The 22,953-nt window shown below is 40.5% G+C and overlaps 1 protein-coding gene across 5 annotated transcripts; it reads right to left on the bottom strand.

The window, feature by feature from the left end:
• Nucleotides 1-465: 465 nt before the first annotated feature.
• Nucleotides 466-22,748, bottom strand: LOC308672202 (trypsin-like). 5 transcript variants are annotated; one of them, XM_081334911.1, is made up of 8 exons: nucleotides 22,719-22,748; nucleotides 8,408-8,467; nucleotides 7,494-7,587; nucleotides 5,736-5,827; nucleotides 4,937-5,096; nucleotides 2,957-3,210; nucleotides 2,165-2,301; nucleotides 466-1,105 (listed from the first exon to the last, which is right to left on the bottom strand). In XM_081334911.1, the coding sequence occupies exons 4-8, from the start codon at nucleotides 5,788-5,790 to the stop codon at nucleotides 953-955; spliced, it is 759 nt and encodes a 252-aa protein (XP_081191037.1). In that variant the 5' UTR covers nucleotides 5,791-5,827; nucleotides 7,494-7,587; nucleotides 8,408-8,467; nucleotides 22,719-22,748; the 3' UTR covers nucleotides 466-952. The 5 variants fall into 5 exon arrangements, with proteins under 5 accessions (XP_081191037.1, XP_081191038.1, XP_081191040.1 ...); XM_081334912.1 differs by lacking the exons at nucleotides 8,408-8,467; nucleotides 22,719-22,748 and adding an exon at nucleotides 10,508-10,528; XM_081334914.1 differs by lacking the exons at nucleotides 7,494-7,587; nucleotides 8,408-8,467; nucleotides 22,719-22,748 and adding an exon at nucleotides 15,710-15,742.
• Nucleotides 22,749-22,953: the final 205 nt, after the last annotated feature.

Here is a 22,953-nt window from a genome sequence, read left to right as displayed (position 1 = left end):
GTAAAAAAACAAACAAACAAACAGCTAGGATGGATCTGGAAACTAAAGATTAGGTCCTATGTGGATTTACTGAGAAAATTGACTTGATTTAACCCTGAGAAGAGAAAGGTATAGAGAAGCACATTGTTCTATTTAGTATCTGAAGAATTACATAGATGAAAGTCACAACTTGTTATTTTCCCCCCTAGGACAAGGGTAGGCAACCTTGGCTCTTTTATGACTCGTGGACTTCAACTCCCAGAATTCTGCGAGTTGAAGTCCACGAGTCATAAAAGAGCCAAGGTTGCCTACCCCTGCCCTAGGATGAGTACATTAATACAAGAAGGCAAATTCCAGTTGAATGTTTTTTGTTTTTGGTTTTTTAAAAAACCTAATAATATAAGCAGTTAATAATGGAGCCAGTTAAGCAAAGAGATGAGAGATACTTTTATTGAGCATGTTCAAAGAGAGGCTGGATGGGTACCTGAGAAGGATAATTTTATTAGGGTTCCTGCCAGGGGAATGAACTTGATCAGGGGTAGGCAACCTTGGCTCTTTTATGACTGGTGGACTTCAACTCCCAGAATTCCTGAGCCAGCCATGCTGAGGGGAAAGGGAGAGGTTTCCATGCTGAGCCATGCTGGCTCAGGAATTCTGGTAGTTGAAGTCCATGAGTCATAAAAGAGCCAAGGTTGCCTCCCCCTGGACTTGATGAACCAAAGGGTATATTTTAAAATATATAAAGGAAGATTCACGTTGCTAAGAGTATTGGTACTGGGGTGGAGGGGGGGAGTCAAATAAAGTTGTGCACCCAAGAAAACTTGGCCACAAACGAGGCTTTTATTAATTCACATGTTAATAGCTCCAGAGCTGTGTCAAAAGCACCATCAATATAACACAATGCCAATTTGACCAAAAAGAGAAGCAAAGTTTCCTCTCCCTTTGGAGTTTGTTCAGAACTGTCCTGTGATCCTCAGTTATTTTGGATAGTCTCCTGGATCCAGTCAATATATCTGCAGACATTAACATAAACTCCTGGCTTATTTGGCTGTGCACATATGTAGGGGCCCCAGGATACAATGCCTTGCAGCTTCCCATTGCAGACCAAGGGTCCACCCGAATCACCCTGTCCAGAAAGCAAAACAAAATACAACATGAGTCCTTCCTTCTCCCACCCCAAGAGCACAAGGCAGCATGGATGACGTTTGCTTCTCCTTTATGTTTTCACAGCAACTCTTAAGGTCTGTGAGACTAAAAGAAAGTCAGATGTATCCAGTAAGCTTCATGGCTGAATGAAGAACTTAACCAATGTCTTTCCACCCTTGGTCTTCTGTCCATCCCCAGTATAGAACCATGGTATCTCTCCTTAAGCTATGACTACCTATTTCCTGGTGTTTATTGTTAGGAACATGAGGGAACAAGAAGACTGATATGCCGTCTCATCTTCACTTGCCCACCTTGCCAAGTGGGTTGCCAAAAGGAAGAAAAAGGAGAAGCATCCTTAAGAGCAAGCTATAGATGAGGATGTTGGTACGGTGACTTGCTTGTCAACCTTACGTAGACAACCTTACGCTGCAGAGTAACCTGCCTGTGTAGATAGGCAGGTTACTCTGCAGCAATAGTGCCCTTGAGAAAGCAAAGTGGGGAGGGTAAATTATGAAAGCAACACTTGTTGCAGCGCAAGCCCCTCCTCTTCTGCGCATGCATCATGATGTTGAAAAGCCAGAGCATGAATTGCAAAGGCGCAATTATACTTTCATCACTTGATAAAAGTGGTGAATCTTGCAGCACCTGTAGAATCTAGAAGTCAGGCATGGGTTTCTGAACAAGCCTGACAAGCCGATCACGTGAAGATGGTTACAACACATGTTCTACTGTAAGGTTTTTGATAGATGGCTAAACTTGCTGCTCCAATCATCTGTCAAAATTTACCTCCTTTCCAAAGCCAGCTCATTTTAGGGGGGAAGCCTTTGTCCTGCCCCTGGGAAATCAGTCAATCTCTGGACTTTAACCTGCCTTGCAGCAAATTGTTAGACCTGTACCAGTCACTGGCCTCTTCATCAAGGTAGAGTAGAGACAAGCTATGGATATTGAAGTTGTTATCTGGCGTACTTTAGTGTCCTCCTCATGGATTAGAGAAAATCTCATTAAAGTGGCTGCCTAAATAGACCCCAACTCCTTTTACCTGGCACGTATCTGTTCCTCCCTCCATCTTGCCAGCACAGACCATGTTTTCATTGATATAATTGGGATAAATCAATCGGCAAACATTGTGACTGATGATGGTGATGTTGGCACAGTGTAGAACATCCGGATATTTGGCTGTAAAGGAAGATGGCATTCAATAAAGGAGAAGGTAGATGGCATTCTTCTCCTTCCCCTTATGACTAGGTCTAAGGTTATCTTTAGAATGGACCAGAGATTTAAGACCAGACAAAAGGGAAGCATCTTACCTGGGGGTGTTTAACTTGTAGAATTCATTGGCATATAATAGCCATTAATTTTGATAGTTTAAAAAAGGAGTAGACAAAAAATGTGAACTTGGGTTCTGGTTCAGCTTTAAAATATATCTTTTTGTAACTAGACCCTCCCATTAAACTAACCCAAAGTGGCAAAACCTGCACCTAATCATTGTCTCTTTTCTGACCTTCAATGCTACAAGCCCCGCAGGGTGGGTGTCTTAAGCATTGCAAATGCCTCAAGTGTCTTTATCAACATCTGAGCATCCTATAATATTTAGGACTGCCTCCCAGAACAGACAATATTCCTCCACTGTTTCATTCAACTTGCTCTATGAAACACATTGTAGCCCTAAGCTTACAAGGGAATTCATACACACTCCACCATTAAACCACAGTATTTCTATTTTGGTTCAGCACGTTGCACCGATTTAATTTCTTAGATTTATTCCATAAACTCTCTCTAGGCCAACCAACATGTAGTATGATATGAGAACTCAGTTTATCTGTCAACATACGTTGTGGGCTGCTTGTTGTACCCCATCCTGAAATGAGGCATTTGGTTCCAGGCTCCGGGCAGCTGGTACTCAAATTCAGGACTTTGACTTTATCATTTAAGGTAGCCGGGATCAGCAGCTTAACCAGCATAATATCATTGTTCAAGGTTTGTCGGTTGTATTCAGGATGCACAATGGCTTTTGATGATAACTTGAGCTGTTCTGACCAGTCTATGCGCCTCAGATGGTGTTCTCCAAGACGCACCGGGAAAATGCTGAAAGAACGAAACAAGATTAGCTTCTGTTGCTGGAAAATTGCCCTGCGGCAAAACCGTCATTTTCCCCCTCTCTTGATGAATCTGCCCTTGTGTCTTTAAAGGCATCTCTCAGCAGGTAGACCCTGAGAAACCAGAGGTTTTTCTGACAAGAACTTTTATTTATTTTGCTTACTGATTTCTTAAAATAAATAAATAAATTGAAGCTTTCATTTGTTCACATTGGACTGTTGCAAAAATGAAGGAGCCACAAAATCGGTTGGTGACTCTAAATCTTGGCAAGAATAATTATATGCCAGCTCTCATTTGTTGTATTTTTAATCTGACTACATCAAGGTAGGTGAAACAAAATCCTATTGCCTTTAAACAAACTCCAGATAAAGTGTCTCTAAAGATAATGGAAAACAACACCAACTCCCATCATTGCAACAGCCTCTAAGACTAGGCACCTTGATTGTTGAGTTGACCAAAATAAAGTAGATTTCTAGATCTCTGTGTTTTAAGGAGGTTAGCTTTAAAAAAAAATTGCCACCCCAGGTGAAGTGTTCATAGATGGTGCCTACTTTTTAAAAAATGTTCAAATTAACTCGGAGAAGTCCTCCAACTTCATTTCTTTCTTTCAAGACTGATCTCCTTATTGCAATTTTTATAGGCTACACCTATTTTGATCTCCAGCACTTCCAAGACTGACTGTATAATATGAGATCACTCAATCATTCCTGGGGAAAGACTGCTCTTGCCTGCAGAGAATTTGATGCTGTTGTAAAACTTTTGGATTTTTTAAAATTAAAAGTAAAGGGAAAAGGCCTCCTAACCACTCTGTTCATGCATGAAAACCAATGCAGCTCATTTGTCCTCACCTTGAACTTCTTATGGAAGGGGAAAAAAAACTTCTTATGTAAGTAGAGGGAGGAATTGTGCTGATCTTATCACTGAGTAATACAACTAAAACCAAGTGGTAATACCATATCTTATTTTACATGTGCATTAGTTGAATCAGATAGAAGTTACGCTTCATTACTAAATACTAAACACATTACCAAATTCTTTTCAGCTTTCTCTTATACAGCATATGTGATGCAAAATATAGGTAGGTATATTCATTTAGCCTCAGTTCAAAGTTATGACAGCACTGGAAAAAAGTGATTGTCATGTCCTGACACTTATGACCATTGCAGCATCTCCATAGTCATATGATCACAATTTAGGCACTTGGCATATGCTTATGGCCGTTGCAGTGCCCCAGAATCATGTGATCACCATTTGCAATCTTCCCAGCTGGCTTCACACAAGCAAGGTCAATGGAGGAAGGCAGATTTGCTTTTCAAAAAATCCAGCATGAACAGATCCACAACAGATAGCTAGTTGCTAGTTTCTAGTTGAAGACCTTTAGTGACAGAGAGTTGCCTACTCTGTCCTCCTATATAATGAATTTCATTGATGAAACTCTCTTATTGGCACTAGAGAGTTCTTCAACAAATTTAACCCATAATCTGTCCTTGTCATGTATGCTTATTAAATCCAAGTCCCTCCCTCTTAGACAAGACAAAATAAATATTTGCGTCCTTCCATGTGGCCATGTCAAAAGTGCTAGCATGTCGTTCCTCTTCTATCCCCAGGGCTAAACACATTCCATCCCTTCCACTTTTCTTGCCTTTATGATCTGTTCGTATTCTTGTTAAACTGAACAGCACACCCAATGTCCTTTTACCCTGTTTGCACTTACGATGACTTTCTGCAGTGGGCCGCACTCAGCACCCAGGATGGGTGAATGAGAGTCCCTCCACAGATCAGCCTGCATCCTGAGAATAGGGCAGCCTGCCATGGCTGGGAATTGGGCCGACACGGTTTGCCTCCCAGGACTCTTTCTCCTTCCGCTGCAGTGGCTGGAAAAAAAAAAGAGAGAGAGAATAAAAATGAATAAACCACAAAGAAAGGAAGAAAGGATCCCAGAAGAACTGAAAGGTGCATTAAAGTCAGAAATCAAGGACCCTGGTTCTAGGAAAGGATGAGATTCTCTTTTGATCTGAGTAAGATACATTACGGGTCCCCGCTCTGAAGGAGATCCATCTGGTTCCCTCCCTATGGAACATCATCCCTGTGTAAATAAGATTGCCCCCCACTTTGACACTCTTTCAAAAGGCCCTGAAGATATGGGCCGAAGGAGCTCAGGGTTATACGGAGCCCAAGTGGTTGGCTTGATCGTTGTTGCCTTGTTGTTGTTATTAGCTTTTGTATTAGAGTTTTATTTCTGTAAGCTGCCCAGAGTCACAGTGAGTCACGACAATTATATTTGTTTTTATTATGTTTCCATTTATGAAATACAGGAGAAAGGCATTTGCAGGAGGCTATAACAACTTGCCTAACCCTGCATATGGTGCAGTGCAAGACATTTATATTTGTGTGTGTTTGTGTATCCTTGGATTGACCCCGGATTCACCCCACCCATGTCATCCTCAACTCACATTCAACTATATCCACTGTATTTTTTTAAAAAATAAGCAGGTACATTTTCAAGTTCTTACCTGAAGATGCCATGTACAAAACGGCAGACAGTAACTTGAAGAAAAGATGTAACATGGTTGTTAACCACAATAATGATTCCCAAGAATAAGATCTGTCGAAAACAAGAATATTGAGAAATTTAAAAGGCTAACATTCCGCCATCTTGGTTTATAAGCAATTCAAGGCGGTGAACGTACATAATACACCAGCCCAACTCACCTCACAAACCATTCAGCATAATGGTCAGCATGAATCTCACAGAAAACAAACACATGGAAGCTTTGATTTTACAGGAAAAGTAAAGAATCATAGAGGTTGCAAGGCTGAAGTTGGCCCCTACAGCTCCTTTATGCTGCAATCCTCAGAGCCCCCTCACCCATTATTGTCCAAAGCAGCAATGTGGAGTTCTAGCCATTTTGAGGTGGCAAACAAATAGACTCTACCCAGCTAGAAATCAGGAGACTGTGAGTTCTAGTTCCACTTTAGGCGTGAAAGCTGGCTGGGTGACTTAGGGCCAGTCCTTCTCTCTCAGCCCAACTCACCTCACAGGGTTGTTGTTGTTCTGGGGAAAATAGGAAGCGGAAGGTGTATTATGTACGTTCACCGCCTTGAATTGCTTATAAAGAAATGGGATATAAATAAAAAAAATTGTAGGCTCAATGAATTAACTTTACAGATCAATGGCACTCATGCATACCTTCACCCAATGCTACAAATTACAGAAAAGCAAGTTTAAAAGCCAGATCATGCTGACTTACAATCACAGGGACTTTTCCAGCACCATAATACAAGTGCATACAACTGAGGTACAGTATTAAGGCTGCGATGCAGTACAGGAAGACGAGAACTACCAAAGTGACAAAAACTACATAGAAGAGGAGTAATCTCCCAAGTAGATGGAGAAGGCCTAAGTATGGTTGCATTTCATTCCAGGGTTTTGTATAAAAAAAATAAATCCAAATCTCTAACCAAACCTACCTAGCCTTGGTTAGCTAAAACAAAGATTCCCCAAATCTAGGATAGAAAGAGAAAATCCAAGCTGTGCTGTATAATTCCCCCATATTCACCTGTTCCTACCCCAAAGTCAGGGGTAGGCAACCTTGGCTCTTTTATGACTTGTGGACTTCAACTCCCAGAATTCCTGAGCCAGCATGGCTCAGCTTGGAAACCTCTCCCTTTCCCCTGAGCATGGCTGGCTCAGGAATTCTGGGAGTTGAAGTCCACAAGTCATAAAAGAGCCAAGGTTGCCTACCCCTGCCCAAAGTGATTGGCAGCCATTAATCCCAGAAGACTGCTCAACTCTTATGCTCCAGAGACCAACTCCTTGGCTAGAGATGGCAATTTACATCTAACTATGGTGCTGGAGAAGACTCCTGCGAGTCCCTTGGACTGCAAGGCGATCAAACCGGTCAGTCCTAGAGGAGATCAATCCTGACTGCTCTTTAGAAGGCCAGATCCTGAAGCTAAAACTCAAATACTTTGGCCACCTAATGAGAAGGAAGGACTCACTGGAGAAAAGCCTAATGCTGGGAAAGATCGAGGGCAATAGAAGAAGGGGACGACAGAGAATGAGGTGGCTGGATGGAGTCACTGAAGCAGTAGGCGTGAGCTTAAATGGACTCCAGAAGATGGTAGAGGACAGAAAGGCCTGGAGGAATGTTGTCCATAGGGTCGCGATGGGTCGGACACGACTTCGCAGCTAACAACAACAACAACAACAATATCCCACATCTGTCGAGTGCCATAAATCAAGGTTGCAAATATCCCTGTTCGTTTACTGGAATAAAATGATCGAGTTAGCAGCTGTCAATGCTGAAATCTCCTGTCAACCAATATCCTCTGGCCCCAGCAGGGATCTTCTCCGTGATGCTCCTGGAAAACACATACATTTGTATAGACCTTGAAATCAATTAGAGAGACAGCAAGGAAGTATAGGCAGTTCTTACCCCCAAGATGTGGGAATTCAATGATTTGGCTTCCAGTTCCCTTCTAGCTTTTATCTGAAGTCCTGCCTCAGATTGGCCAATCTTGGGCTAATCAGGAAGTGCTTCTTAACACCCCGCCTTTATCTCTCTTAGCAAGTGACTAGGTCCAAATCCACTTTTCAGATTGAATAACTATCTGATGATATAAGAGGTGACTGTGAAAGAAGGAGGAAGAGGCCCCTCAAAATTTACCATATTGAAAGTCAAATCACGCAAATCTCCCCATTTATTATGGATACTTGTTCTCCCTTGCACAAGCTGTCTGAATCATCTGCTCCAGTGACAGGCTAACTTTGCGGCAAATCGTTCCAATGGGGTTTGGAAATGCAGCTGGCCTTTTTTATGAGCTAAGGTGAATTGGTTGCCTCTGGCAGCATATTACAGGTACCATTTTTTATGGCTGCATTCATCCCTTTACTCAATTACCTCTGGCATTTATTAACTACTGTCTCTGCCCAAATTGGCACCTCTAGTGATACTTAATTATGACCCATAAATAAAGATGAGAAGGGGACAGAAGTTCATTCAGTTTGCATTTGAATCTTAACTTAATTTATGTCTCATTTCCTGAAACAACACGCACATTGAAAAAAAACATCTATATCTTTCTTTAAATGTTGCAAAATATGAATACTAGATGGAAGAAACACCCAAAAGCACACATGTTGGCGATTAGCAAATGAAAATGCTTGCATTGGCATACTTACAAAAATGTACATAATAAAATGTCCCACTCATACAAGTCATTTGTTCTGTGAGATGGACAACTATATAAATTTGATAAATAAATAAATGAAAACACAAATTAAAAGAATCCAGCATAAACATGTATGGATAATTGTATGCATAAAAGAAGACAGAGTCAACCTATTAACCAAAGCATCTGAAGGCAGGACAGGAAGCAATGGATGGAAACTAATCAAGGAGAGAACCAACCTAGAAGTAAGGAGAAATTTCCTGACAGCTAGAACAATTAATCAGTGGAACGATTTGCCTCCAGAAGTTGTGGGTGCTCCAACACTGAAGGTTTTAAGAAGAAATTGGAGAACCATTTATCTGAAATGGTATAGAGTTTCCTCCTTGAGCAGGGGGTTGGACTAGAAGACCTCCAAACTCCCTTCCAACTCTGCTATTCTGTTAATTTTCTGTTAAAGGGATTGAAGAAAGAAACCATAAAATTGTATTTGGGAAATTTGTCCCTATAGAAATCAATCGCAACAAAAATGGCAAACACAAACTTAATCTTAGCAAAAGATGAAAGTTTTATACCTTCAAAAGAGAAACCAGAGTAACTTTAAAGCAATGCTAAAATGTGTTAGCAATCAGAGAGTTAGATTAAATATTACTAAAGTGCAATTAAGAATAACCACAAGAAAGTACTACGAGCACCTTCCATGCACAATGAAATTAAAAACTGGATGTCAACGCTGCTAACATCAGATGTTCTTGCTTTGACAACATATGGAGATGCAACCATTTTCCTTCTTATGTTTTACTCTTAGAATTAGAGTTAGAATTAAATTATACTGGGTGGGGAGGAATGGGAGTTTAATTTGACATAACAATACTGTAACTAGTGTGTGAACCGAGGTTATTGAAATAAGAGATGATAAGAATTGGTGGGTTGGAGAACTGGAGATAAAGCCTGCATTTCAAACTAATTGGAGAATGTGATTTATGACTGTTAATTAAAGGAGGAAATTGTGCTTTGATACTATGTGCTCAGAGGAGGGGAATTCAGATTTTGGCTTTGACTATGTAAGTGCCAATGCTATGCTTTTTGAATAAAGATTCTTTAAGGTAAAAAATGCCTCAAAGTTCTTTGAAGGGTTCCATCTGTCGGAACCATGAAATTAAGCCAATGCATCTCCATATGTTGTCAAAGCAAAAACATCTGATGTTAGCAGTGCTGACACTGGACACTAGAAGTACTAAAGATTTTAAATAGAGGAAAAATAAATGCAAGCCTTCAAAATGATGCAAAGAATTATAACAATAAAATTCTGAAGAAGAATTTTTACGAATGGAGTCAGTAATTAGTAGCCACTATATATCAACAATGTCAGTAAAGATGTTTGCTTCTCTGGAAAGACTATTTCCAAAAGATGTTATTGACAAAATGAAAGATGTAGACAAAAAAATTATCTGACAACATAAGCAGTATTGAAAGTGGATTTGCAACTGACAAAGAGAATGACTTAGAAAAAGGATGTTACACTGGATCTATGAAAGAAATTGGCTGAGATTTTAAAAAAAGGTGAATGACAAAGCAAAAAAGTGACCTGGATAATTTTTCCTAGTGTATTTACAAAAGAGGTTTATTAAAGCCTTGAATAACTCTGTGTGATGGAACAAAGAAGAAATAAAATAGAATCTATGACATTATTTGAGTGAACTAAAGATTAAGGTTGTTAGAAGGAGAAGGAAGTAATATAAAATTGGTTTATTTGATCAAAGTTAAAATGTTGTTACTTCTGGCAACCCTTTATGGACTGTCTGCTGATAGCAAGGCTGAAAAGATGAGGTTTCATAGATTTTATCTGCAAATAAGAAGTAGGATATGGGATGAAGAGAGATAAATGTTTGTAATCCTAGAGGGAGTGAAGAGTCACTAATTTGTTTACATTTATAATGAAGCTTAGAAATCACATTTTATATATTTCTTTTCTCTATTATATTCCTACTTTTCCATTTTTTCCCTCCTTTCTTTTCGCACATTTTGTTCTTTCCCTTCCCTTTCCTTTTTCTAAATAAAAAAATAGTTTAAATCTACTGGATGCCAATTTTTTAGGTAGAAAAAGTATTACCAGACTTTCCCTGATTTTCTTTTTTTCCTGCTTTGGAGACTGCTTGGTTTCTTCTAACATCCTGCTAATTTGAACTGCTGATTATGGGTAGACAAATAACATCACAAAGGGAAGAGTATCAGCGATGGGCAGATATAGCATCTATAAAAGTATTGCAGGAAAGGAGGAACTAAAAACTTAAAACACATACCTACACCCAATGTCTGCTTAGGATTGGATACTGTAGTAGGAATTATATGTGTAAATATTAATATATATGCATACAAATTAGCACATTATGTACATATACATATGTGGTTTTCTCTGGATTCACTAGCCCAGGAGTCCTCAAACTTGTCCACTTTAAGACTTGTGGACTTCAACTCCCAGAATTCCCCAGCCAGGGGTCGTCTTTTGTTTGAGGACCCCTGCACTAGCCTTCAGCCCCAATTCAAAGATGTTCCCCAGCCAGGCTTTCCTTTTTCTTGACCTCACTTTTATACTGCATGACAGACTAAACTTGAATATTTTTCCTGCAAAGACAGTACCCTAGAGGAGACTGTCATGTGTTGTTTGGTCTAGTGTGGATATGCTGGGCTTGCGACATCCATTATGGGCAAAAAGAGGCAATTTTAAATTGTGTGTTTGTGTGAACTACTCCCAAAGGCATTTGCTTGGAGAGGAGTGAATCAGAGAAGGTGTGCACAGCTGCATATTAAAGCAATAAAGAGGGTAGCTATTAGGACCAACTAGTCAGCGTCACTTTGGGATGCTCTATTAAGTGGCCATAAATCTGCTAGTCCTTCAGGTGCCAAAAACCTGTTAGTTGTTTTTGCTGGGGGGAAAAACAACACCATATCATTTTTGAACCTGTTCCTTGAGGTCAGCCTTCATGAACTGATTGGGAGGGTAATAACTGAAGTCCCAATGTACAAGTAGTCCTCAATTTACAGCACTGACTTATGACCAGTCCTCACATTTATGACTGTTGCAACATCCCCACAGTCACGGAACCAAAATTTGGGTGCTTGGCAACTGGCGTGTATTTACAGTGGTTGCACTATTCTGGAGACCCCAGGATTGTCATTTGTGACCTTCCCAGCCGGCTTCCCACTAACAAAGTCAGTAGGGAAAGCCAGGTGTGCTTAACAGCTGCATGATTCACTTTGACAATTGCAGTGGTTTGTTTAACAACTGTGGCAAAAAAAGGTTGTAAAACTGTACGTGATTCATTTTACAACCGAGCAACAAAAATTCTGGTCCTAACTGTGTAAGTCAAGGACAGCCTGCATTGGAAGAGTAAAATTGCTTTAGTTTATAAAGATTGGTGAATTAAAAAAATACTCTGGTTAATTGTATAGTCAGAGTTCTTAGAAATACTAATTTAGGGGGGCTGCATCAGATGTGAAAGGTATCCCCTGATTGTGGGAGGTGATGCAAAAGAAGGATATTAATTTATTGGCCTATTTTTAAATTTTATGTATTAACTTTATATGCCACCCATCTCACTATCAAGCAAACTCTTAGTTTGACTTTCAACAGATTAAAGAAGAGTCGGATTTAACCCAACCTCTATTGCTACAGGAACTCAGGATTGATGTCCATGTATAAAGCGTTTGACAATGTTCCTGTTTCATCGAAACAGCACCTTGAATCACACAGAAGAGTTGAAAAGGTTGCAACAGGGTTCTTTAGGATATCCTGTTTCTAAATAAACTCCCACACAAACCTGCCCAAAGATATCTTAACTTCTTAACCCTTGTGTTAAATACTGTTTTGAGCCAAAACAGGAATTTCCAATTACTTTTATTTTGGGTTGCCTAATTCTGTGCTTTTACATGCATTATGACAGCTGCAGCATCCCCCCTGGTCACGTGATCAAAATTCAGACACGCTTGGCAACTGACTCACATTTATGACAGTTGCAATGTCCCGGGGTCATGTGATCACCTTTTGGCACCTTCTGATCAGCAAAGTCAATGGGGAAGCCAGATTCATTTAACAACCATGTTACTAACTTAACAACTGCAGTGTTTCAACTGAGCAGTGATTCACTTAACAACTGTGGCAAGAAAGGTCATAAAATGGGGCAAAGTGTCTTACTTAGCAACAGAAATTTTGGGCTCAATTGTGGTCGTAAGTTGAGGACTACCTGCACTTTTATAATATTTAATGCTTGGTCTTAGGTTTGATCTGATCTGATTTGACCTGATGTATAAATGTATGTGTGCCCTTCTTACAATAGTCATAAAATTGATAGGGTCTTGATCCTCAAGAATATTATTGACATTGTATTCTATTTTTCTTTTTGGAAAAGACACATCAAGGTTGAAGGGAAAAACTGCAGGCAAAAAGGACTTCTTGAAAGTCTGAAGAAATCTCTGACTTCCTAGTGTGTCCTCAGTGCCTGTGGCAGAGGCATACTTTTTTGAAGTGTAAACTTAGTATCAGCATTCCAAAATGTAATTAAATGAAAACTGGAAGCAGGTTTCGGGAACTGGTAAGGTAACCTTGTCAGTTTTTGACTGTGCAGTGTCACAATCCAAAATTGACTTGACTTGAAGACATTTTAATCCCCTGCAAACAAAGTAGTAACAGGGAAGTGTAGACTTGTGCATTGGGCATCAAGTATTGTTAGAATTTTTCACAACCCGTAACGCCAGGACAAACCAACCTTGGTATAATATTGGGAAATCACCCGGGTAGCAGTGCAGATGTGGGTTGCCCACAAACAGAGTTTTGTTCTTTAGTATACCTTTAAATAGAGAACTTTCTTCTATCAAATAAGGATACATGGTCATCCTAAATATAGATAACAGGAAGAACACCTGGTTGGGAAATTTTGCCTTAAGAATCCTCTCCTCTCTCCTCAATTCTCCTCTCCTCTCTTTTCCTCTCCACTCCCTTCATCTTCAGATATCAGTCTTGATCCTAGTGACGGCTTGGATTAGTTCTTGCAGTTTTCTTGGCAACATTTTTGGAAATGGTTTGCCATTACCTTCATGCTAGGGTTCACAGGGAGTGACTGGCCCAAGTCACCCTGCTGGCTTTGTGCTTAAGGCAGGAGCAGAACTCAGTCTCCCAATTCCTAGCCTGATGCCTTAACCTCTACGCCAATCTCATGTTCATTCTCTCTCCCTCTCTGCCTCGTCTACCAGCATAAATTAAAGTGAACAATGCAAATGTGACGTGTGAATTCAGACAATGGCACTTTGTGCCTTTCATCCATGAATTCATTGCACAAAAGAAGAAACTGGGACCCTGCCTGTACGACCAGTTGCCCATTTGTCAAACAGACAGGGTTTCCTTTTGCAGACATTTCCTTCTTGTAATCAGTCTGTGATGGGACCAGGAAGTACTGTCTTACCACCTTCTCTGCAATTAGCATACCCAAAAAAGGGGCCCAGCAAAGAAGCCCATAGGCAGTTTGTGACAGTCACATCCTGATTTTCTGAGGCAAGAATGCAAACTGTGTCATTTGTATGATGTTATCTGCACACCCCATCTTTTTCCCTCCTCTCCCTGTACCCCATGGATCTCCATAAAGAGGATTAAAAGGAAACCTGGATTCTTTCCAAGGATGCTCCTGGCTGAAGATTGGAGCCCAATCCCAGAAATCCTTTGTTTTGTAGGATCAGCTATTGCACTATTGGGAAGAGAATTTTCCAGAATTAAAAAGCCACTCTGGATGCTGTAGTCGCAACCTTCCTTCCACTTTTGCTGTACTCGAGGAAGCAGAAGAAAAGCACAACCACATTTCTGCCTGATCGCCCATCTAGGCCTCGAAGGAACAAAGCAAACATTCTGCATTTTTGCTCAGGTACTCTCAGATATCCAGCTATTTGCTCCAAGCAGTGTCAGCATGGTAATTCATTTCTGGACATGGAAAAATGAGGCACTGTAATTCCTAGGAAATAAGCAGAACATATGCCTCCAGCAACAGACTCATTCTGGGGAGCTGGTTTCACCCAACAATCAAGACCTGCCTCTCAGTGTCACCTCTAGCGCCCCATGCTGAATGCAGAGATTGTGCTGGCTGTGACTTCTCCTCTGCTTCCTGTATCAGCAGGTGTAATGGGATGTAAGAATGACCTTGGGAGACAGAAGGAAGAGCTGCAGCCTAAACCAACAGTCTGATAAAGGAAAACTTGAGTCTGAAGGAGGAGGAGTGAACAAAGCATCCCAGAAGGGACACCCACCCACACCCACACATGCATACAGTTTTCGGGAGAGTAAAAACAGAATTGCAGGTTTACGTTAATGTGTTGTTGTTGTTGTTAGTTGCGAAGTTGTGTCCGACCCATCGCGACCCCATGGACAATGTTCCTCCAGGCCTTCCTGTCCTCTACCATCTTCTGAAGTCCATTTAAACTCACACCTACTGCTTCAGTGACTCCAGTCAGCCACCTCATTCTCTGTCGTCCCCTTCTTCTCTTGCCCTTAACCTTTCCCAGCATTAGGCTCTTCTCCAGTGAGTCCTTCCTTCTCATTAGGTGGCCAAAGTATTTGAGTTTTAGCTTCAGGATCTGGCATTCTAAAGAGCAGTCAGGGTTGATCTCCTCTAGGACTGACCAGTTTGATTGCCTTGCAGTCCAAGGGACCCGCAGGAGTCTTCTCCAGCACTATAGTTCAAAGGCCTCAATTTTTTGGTGCTCAGCCTTTCTTATGGTCCAACTTTCACAGCCATTCTGTTAATGTAACTTTCCAATAAAGATAGAAGGCAGTGGAATGTAGTCTCAGAGGACAAAGAGGCGGAAGAACCTGGATAGTCTGGTAGGCAGGAAGATTGCAAGACAGACCTTCCCTAGCAGTTCACAGATTATAGCATTCATTCTCTTGCTTCTTGTCTGGACTATTTCAAAAGGCTGACATTACCAGTGACATTTTTTTTGTCAGGATTTCCAATGAAATCCAAATGGATGTGTTTGGTTCATTTGATTACTAAATGCTGTGGAAAACTGGTGGTTAAGGGAGGAAATGATTTTACCCCCTTTTTGATACATTAGTGTCCTTGTTTTGGTGTTGCGTTCAGAATTCTTCTAGTCTTTCCCACAGTGCGCTGTCCAAAGTTCTGAAAAACATGGCCTTGTCTGATCCTAACCTCTCCTACCTGTTGTAACATTGCTTTGTGTGTGGGGTGTGTGTGTGTGTGCGTGCACGATGATGTGTGTGTACGATCTTTCCTCCTATGATTTTGCCTTACAGTTCACTTTTGTGTCTTACCAAAGAGAGATGCTCTCTATGTGTCTTCAATCATGTTTGGACAATTGCAGAAGAGACACGTATCCAATATCATCATGTCTTGTGCGCCTTGTGACACAGATCAATGGGGTTCCCAAAAGATATTGAAAGATGAACCTGGGTTAGGAAAATACAACTGTTTTCACAGTCTGCCACGCCCAAATGAATTACGTTTCAGTGTAGTGTCCTACTTCACACGACACATTAAAACAAGGCATTGGTTCCCACAGCACGATGAACTACAGATGAACTGTTTAGCTTAGCCTGAGGACTGAACAAGTCTACAATAAGCTGGTAGACTTCTGATCTACAATCTACGTAGATATCAAAGAGGAAAGCAAGGAGTAGTGATAAAGATGACTATTATATCCAAGCTTGAAGCCATCATCTTTACTTTTTTGACCTTACCTGGGGATTACTGTGGGGGGAGGTTAGAGTTGAGGTTTGGTTTTACTTTATCTCATCCAAAGCAGCTGTGAGTTGTGATGCATTTTGCTACACCACAACATGTGGAATCTGCTAGATTTTCCTTGCTGCTCAAGCCATCACAGCTGCTAGAAAAGTCGGTTATAAGACAGGCAAATATTGCCATCTTATGGACAAATATTATATTATATTTTAAATAAAGAACATTAATTTTAAATAAAGAATATAAACAAGGACGGTCACTGAAGAATCTCTGGCTTGGCATCAGTTTTATAAGTGTAAAAATAAGCATTTTTTTTAAAAAATGTTGTCCTTCAATTTACTATTTTTCCTCCATTTTGTGTGAAAAAGCATTAATTCTGGGAAAGAAGCCTCAAAGGCATAGCCATTAATTTCAACACAGCCAATTGTGGTTGTGGTTAATGACTTCATTTCCTTGCAGAAGTCTTCGATGGATGATGGCGCATCAAGTGAACTCTTTTCTTTGAATGGCACAAATTTACCTGTGGATCTTTTGAAATATGCATGAAACAGATATGCAACATGACAACTTCCAGGAACTGTCAATTCATTAGTTAAAAATGAGGGGGAAGGGAGAGAGGAGGGAGGAAGAAATGGATTGGATAAAGCTAGGGTTAACACTGCCAGGTTGTTTACACAAAAAGTGCAATATTGAGTGCTAGCTCTATCTTTAGTGTAAGGCCACATTAACAGAATCTTGCAAGTACGTGAAAGTATTTCTCTCTTCCCCTTATTTTGTGTGATTCTGTGTGTGTATGTCTGTCTGTGATGGGCACAAAGGATCAGGAGCATACATTAAGTTGCAGCACCAAAGATTTATTGCAGCCTATACACAAGAATCTAGTCAACTAAAATTCTATATTAAACTGGCACCAGATAAGGTTCAAGGGAATTCAAGGGCAGATGGATTTGGATTGTTTGTGGCAACATAGGGATTCTAAGCTGATGTCATGTTTAATTCTGAACCCCCAGCTCTGCCTGTACTTCTCCTACAGTGTGTCAGTTTTTTACTTTGGGCAACTGCCTAAATTAGTCCCTGACGTTTTCTTGTCAAGAAGTACTTGCCAGTGCCATTCTCCACCAAAGTTTGCCGAAGCAAGAGTAATGTACTGTAACTGATATATTCTCGATTATTTTTTATCTGTTTAAGAGTCTTGTCTAAAGAAATATTCACTTTGCTAAATGTACAGTACATAGCGGTAGTCCTTACTTATCAACTGCTTCATTTAACAACTATTCAAATTTACAATAGTGTTTTAAAACATTTTGCAACCAATCCTTGCATTTATGACCATTGCAATGTCCTGCAGTGACCGGATCAAAATTTGTGTTTTACAACCAACTTTCAACAAATAGACTTAATGGAGAATGCAGAACTAAAGATTGCTGGTCCCAGTGTAGAATAGAATAGAATAGAATAGAATAGAATAGAATAGAATAGAATAGAATAGAATAGAATAGAATAGAATAGAATAGAATAGAATAGAATAGAATAGAATAGAATAGAATAGAATAAATAGAATAGAATAGAATAGAATAGAATAGAATAGAATAGAATAGAATAGAATAGGGATATCAGAGGGATAGAATCATTAACAGAGGGATAGAATCAAGATCATGTGAAGTATTAATACCACTTTACAATGCCTTGGTAAGGCCACACTTGGAATTCTGCATCCAGTTTTGGTCACCACGATGTAAAAAAGATGTTGAAACTCTAGAAAGAGTGCAGAAAAGAGCAACAAAGATGATTAGGGGACTGGAGGCTAAAACATATAAGAAATGGTTGCTGGAGTTGGGTATGTCTAGCTTAATGAAGAGAAGGACGAGGGGGGACACGATAGCAGTGTTCCAATATCTCAGGGGCTGCTCCAAAGTGCCTGAAGCCAGGACAAGAAGCAATGGATGGAAACTAATCAAGTAGAGAAGCAACCTAGAACTAAGGAGAAACTTCCTGACAGTTAGAACAATTAACCAGTAGAACAACCTGCCTCCAGAAGCAGTGAATACTCCAACACTGGAAGTTTTTAAGAAGAGACTGGACAGCCATTTGTCTGAAATGGTATAGGGTTTCCAACTTCTTCTTCTTCTTCTTCTTCTTCTTCTTCTTCTTCTTCTTCTTCTTCTTCTTCTTCTTATTATTATTATTATTATTATTATTATTATTATTATTATTATTATTATTATTATTATTATTATTATTATTATTATTATTATTATTATTATGGAAGGGACCTTGAAGGTCTATACCATCTCAGATAGGTGATTGTCCAGTCTCTTTTTAAATCTTCCAATGATGAGGCACCCACGATTTCTGGGGATAAGCTGTTCCACTGGTTGATTGTCCTCACTGTCAGGAAGTTTCTCCTTAATTCCAAGTTGCTTGTCTCTTTGATCAACTTCCATCCATTGTTTCTCATCCTTCCCTCTGGTTCTCTGGTGAACAACCTGACCCCCTCTTCTTTCTGACAGCCCTTCAGATACTGGAACACTGCTATCATGTCTCCCCTATTTCTTCTTTTCTTTAGGCTGGCCAAACCCAAGTCCCACAGCTGTTCTTCATACGTTTTGGTCTCCAGGCCTTTGATCATCTTAGTTGCTCTTCTCTGAATTTTTTCCAGACTCTCAACATCTTTTTTGTGATATGGTGACCAAAATTGGCTGCAGTATTTGAGGTGTGGTCTTACTAGGGTTTTATAAAGTGGTACTAATACTTCATGTGATCTTGATTCTATGCCTCTTTTTATGCAACCCAGGATTGTATTAGCTTTTTTGGTTGCTCCTGCACACTGCTGGCTCATAGTTAATTGATCGTCCACCAGGACTCCAAGGTCCCTCTCACAGTTACTGCCTCCAAACCAGGTCTCACCCAATCTGTATTTGTTCCTTTGGTTTTTCCTGCCTAAGTGTAAGACTTTGCTTTTCTCCACATTGAAAACTCATTTTGTTGGATAGGGCCCATTGTTTGAGTTTGTCAAGATCTTTTTGGATCCTGAGTTTGTCTTCTGGGGTGTTGGCTACTCGTGACAGTTTGGTATCATCTGCAAATTTGATGAGTTCCCCTTCAATCCCTTGTCTAAATCATTTATGAAGATACTGAAGCGTACTGGGCCTAAGACGGAACCTTGTGGTACCCCACTGCTTACTTCTCTCCATGTGGATGTAGTGCCATTGAGGACTACTCATTGAGTACAGTTTGTCAGCCAGCTAAAGATCCGTTGGTGGTGATGTTGACTACTCCACCTTTTTCTAGCTTACCAAGGAGTAGGTTGTGGTCTACTTTGTCAAATGCCTTACTGAAATCTAGGTATACTACATCCACTGCATTTTGTTGGTCTACTAGTTTAGTTACTTTATCGAAGAATGAGATCAGATTGGTCTGGCATGATCTGTTTTTAACAAACCCGTGCTGGCTGCTAGTTATGACTTTGTTTGTTTCTAGTTGTTCGCAGATCTGTTTTTTGATTATCTTTTCTAGGATCTTCCCAGGTATTTGATGTTAAAACTGATTGGTCTGTAGTTTCCCTTTCTTGAAGATGGGGACCACATCAGCCCTTTTCCAATCCTCGGGTACTTCCCCGGTGCTCCAGGATTTGTGAAAGATGTGGTACAATGGTTCTGAGATAACATCTGCCAGCTCTTTCAGAACTCTGGGATGTAATCTGTCGGGAGCTGGTGATTTGTATTCGTCTAGACTGAATAGGTGTTCTCTTACCATTTTCTTGCTTATTTTGATTCTAGTATGTCTTTTGCAGTTGTGTTTTTTTGGGGTGTGTTGGGCTATGGTTTCTTTTTGTGTGAAGACTGATACAAAGTATGAGTTAAGCAGCTCTGCTTTCTCCCTGTTGTCTGTTAGTTCCTTGCCATCTTCACTCTTTAGTGGACCTACAGTTTCCTTGACTTTTTTATTGTTGTTAGTATGCTGGAAGAAACTTTTTTTTTAATTATCCTTGATTTCTGTTGCAAGTCTTTGTTGGTTCTGAGCCTTTGCTTTCCTGTCTTCAACTTTGCACGTTCTGGCTGTCTGCTGATAATCGGCCTTAGTTATGTGCCCCTCTTTCCATTTTTTGTATTTGTCCTTTTTTCTTTTAGTTTGTTGGTGAGATCTTTGTGCAGCCGTGCTGGTTTCTTCCTGGATTTCTTGTTTCTTTCTCATTGGTATTGTGCTGATATGGGCTTTTGTGATCGCGTTTTTCAGGGTTTCCCACGCTTCTTGGGTTGTTTTCCCCTTTAGGATTTTCATCCATGGGATCTTTCCTAGGTTCTCTCTGAGTTTGTTAAAGTCGGTTGCTAACCAAACAACCTTTGCTTTATCAAACATTAAAAGCTGTATCAGCAATTTCTGGATTTAATGACCCCCAATTTCCATGACTTTTAAAAGTTCTTTGTAGTTGATTTTGCAACACTCAAGAGCAATAACAGGCTAGATGTATTTTATATGCTGCCACAAGGAGGAGCAGCACACACGTAGGTTTGCCATATGGTGCATCCTGGTTAAAAAGCTAAGGTAAGAAAACACTGTCTAGGTGTCCACAGTGAAATAGACCCATAAATCTTAGATAGTGAATCTGGTTGTGGTTTTTGCCTCTGCAACTTTCCTACTTTTTTCATCAGCTGGTCTTTGGACAAATTTTCTTTTTAAATTTTAAATCAAAATCATGCTTCTTTTTTTTTGCTTTGGAAAGAAGTGCAGGCACTATTTTAAAGCATGACGCATGAGTTAAATGTTACTTAAGCTAGGTTTGGGCCCCACCTGCTAGCTTTTGCACATTGTTTGAGCCCACCACAAACTGAATTCTCCAATATCTCCAACAGGAACTTTCCTGTCCTTCCTAGATCTTCCTTGCACTGAATCTGGGATTTTGCATGACACATTGAATGGTAAACTAACCACCTACGCTAGGGGAAGGTGCATTTGGGCAGGAAGAACTACAAATTGCATTTCAGCTTGTGCGAACCAGCTTCAAAGTCTGCCAAAACTCTCTTGCAGCTATATCCAAAGTCTAAGACAGCAGCAGCATCCTTCAATGTTTATCCATGTATTCCCTGTAGCGAGAAAGTAATTTCTCCTCTTTTCTGTCATTTCTCTCCCACGCAAAAGCTGAGCAGTCCTTGTAACCTGAAAATCCAGTCAGCCAACTCAGTTGCTCTTTAGACTTTAAACAAAAGCTAAGGGAGAGTCATTAGGGTCTCATAGAAAATGCAACCCTAACTTCTTCAAGGCTCAGAGTACAGGGGATGATGGTTGTAGTCCAATGCTTCTGGAGGTGAACAGGTCAAGGGAGGTTTCTCCAGGGCAACAAGAATTCCTCCATGCAAGGTTGTTGGCCTTTCCAATGTCCAAGGGCATGAGGAATTTCCAAGGGCATGTTCCAACACTATCACTTTAGCTTCTGACGCATCTGGCTCTAGAATCCTTTTCACTCTCCGAATGTGCCATGGTTACTACTATAATGTTACTAATGGGAGGGAGGCAGCCTGCCTCTTTTGCTTGGGTAACCATATTAAATACTACTGTATAGTGCAGGGGTGTTCAAACTTGGCAACTTTAAGACTTGTGGATTTCAACTCTCAGAATTCCTCAGCCAGCCAGGGCTGGCTGAGGAATTCTGGAAGTTGAAGTCCACAAGTTTTAAAGTTGCCAAGCTTGAAGATCCCTGGTATAGTGCAACACTGAAGTGCAATATTAGAGGCAGCGCAATGGTAAATAGAATGTGAAGGATATGGATATATAATGTATCTTATTTGTGGTTTTTACTTGTGTGTAGTGTGTGCACTGTGGACAGCACTTAATTTCGTTTGTGAGTTACACAGTGACAATAAAGTTATTCGATTTTGTTCTAAAAGGCCTAGTAACTGAGTTACACGCAGATTGCTTTTGCATACAACAGCCATAGATTTGTAGCTGACATTTAAGGTAACAGATGGTGCAGGCCAGGACGTGTGGGATCAACTTCCTACAGACACAGCTGATTTTTCTCAGCAGTTGGCAGACCCGACTGTCGTGTCTCAGGACTCAACTCAGACTTTGGAAAAAGCTGCTCCAGCTGAACCTGTGATATGTCAGCTTCAGGACACCTCAAGCCAGAAAGCATCTAGATCAGGGGTAGGCAACCTTGGCTCTTTTATGATTCGTGGACTTCAATTCCCAGAATTCCTGAACCAGCCATGCTGAGGGGAAAGGGAGAGGTTTCCATGCTGGCTCAGGAATTCTGGGAGTTGAAGTCCACGAGTCATAAAAGAGCCAAGGTTGCCTAACCCTGACCTAGATCTAGGCACCATCAAATAGCTGTCAGATGATGTAAGGACTCCTCAGTGAGTGGAGAGGAGAGCAAAGATACTCAGTGAGGCTTCTTGCCAAGCAAGGGAGTAATTTCCTCTTGGGTAAAGAAAGGAGAGTAGTTTACAGTCAAGAGATGACAGACTTAATGAAGGAATTAATGGAGCTCAGCCCAAGTAGCAAGAAAACTGGGAAGGAACAATTGAAATCATTTCAAAGTTACCTTAGTGAATTCTCACAAAAGGAGTAAGAAGGTCCTCTTACATGCTGGTGTGGGAATTCTGGGAATTGAAGTCCACACATCTTCAAGCTGCCCAAGTCTGAAAAACACCACTTTAGGTTGTTTTGGAAACTAAATGGGGGAAGGACCCAGGTACCACTCTCCGTTCCTTAGACAGGGTTAAAAATGTCAATAATAATAATAATAATAATTTTTATTTTTTTATTTTAATTCCATTTATATCCCGCCCTTCTCCGAAGACTCAGGGCGGCTTACAAG

Source organism: Vipera berus (genome assembly GCF_964194415.1).
Source record: "Vipera berus genome assembly, chromosome: 9".
Classification (NCBI taxonomy): domain Eukaryota; kingdom Metazoa; phylum Chordata; class Lepidosauria; order Squamata; family Viperidae; genus Vipera; species Vipera berus.
This window is presented reverse-complemented; position numbering and strand designations above follow the sequence as displayed.

Bases quoted from the DNA above. Each gene is read 5' to 3' on its own strand.
- LOC308672202 (XM_081334911.1), bottom strand. From the start codon at position 5,790: ATGTTACATCTTTTCTTCAAGTTACTGTCTGCCGTTTTGTACATGGCA. The intron at 5,097-5,735 runs GTAAGAACTTGA...TTTTTTTTCCAG, and splicing joins TTTGTACATGGCATCTTCAG to CCACTGCAGCGGAAGGAGAA. The intron at 3,211-4,936 runs GTAAGTGCAAAC...TCGTTCTTTCAG, and splicing joins GCCCACTGCAGAAAGTCATC to CATTTTCCCGGTGCGTCTTG.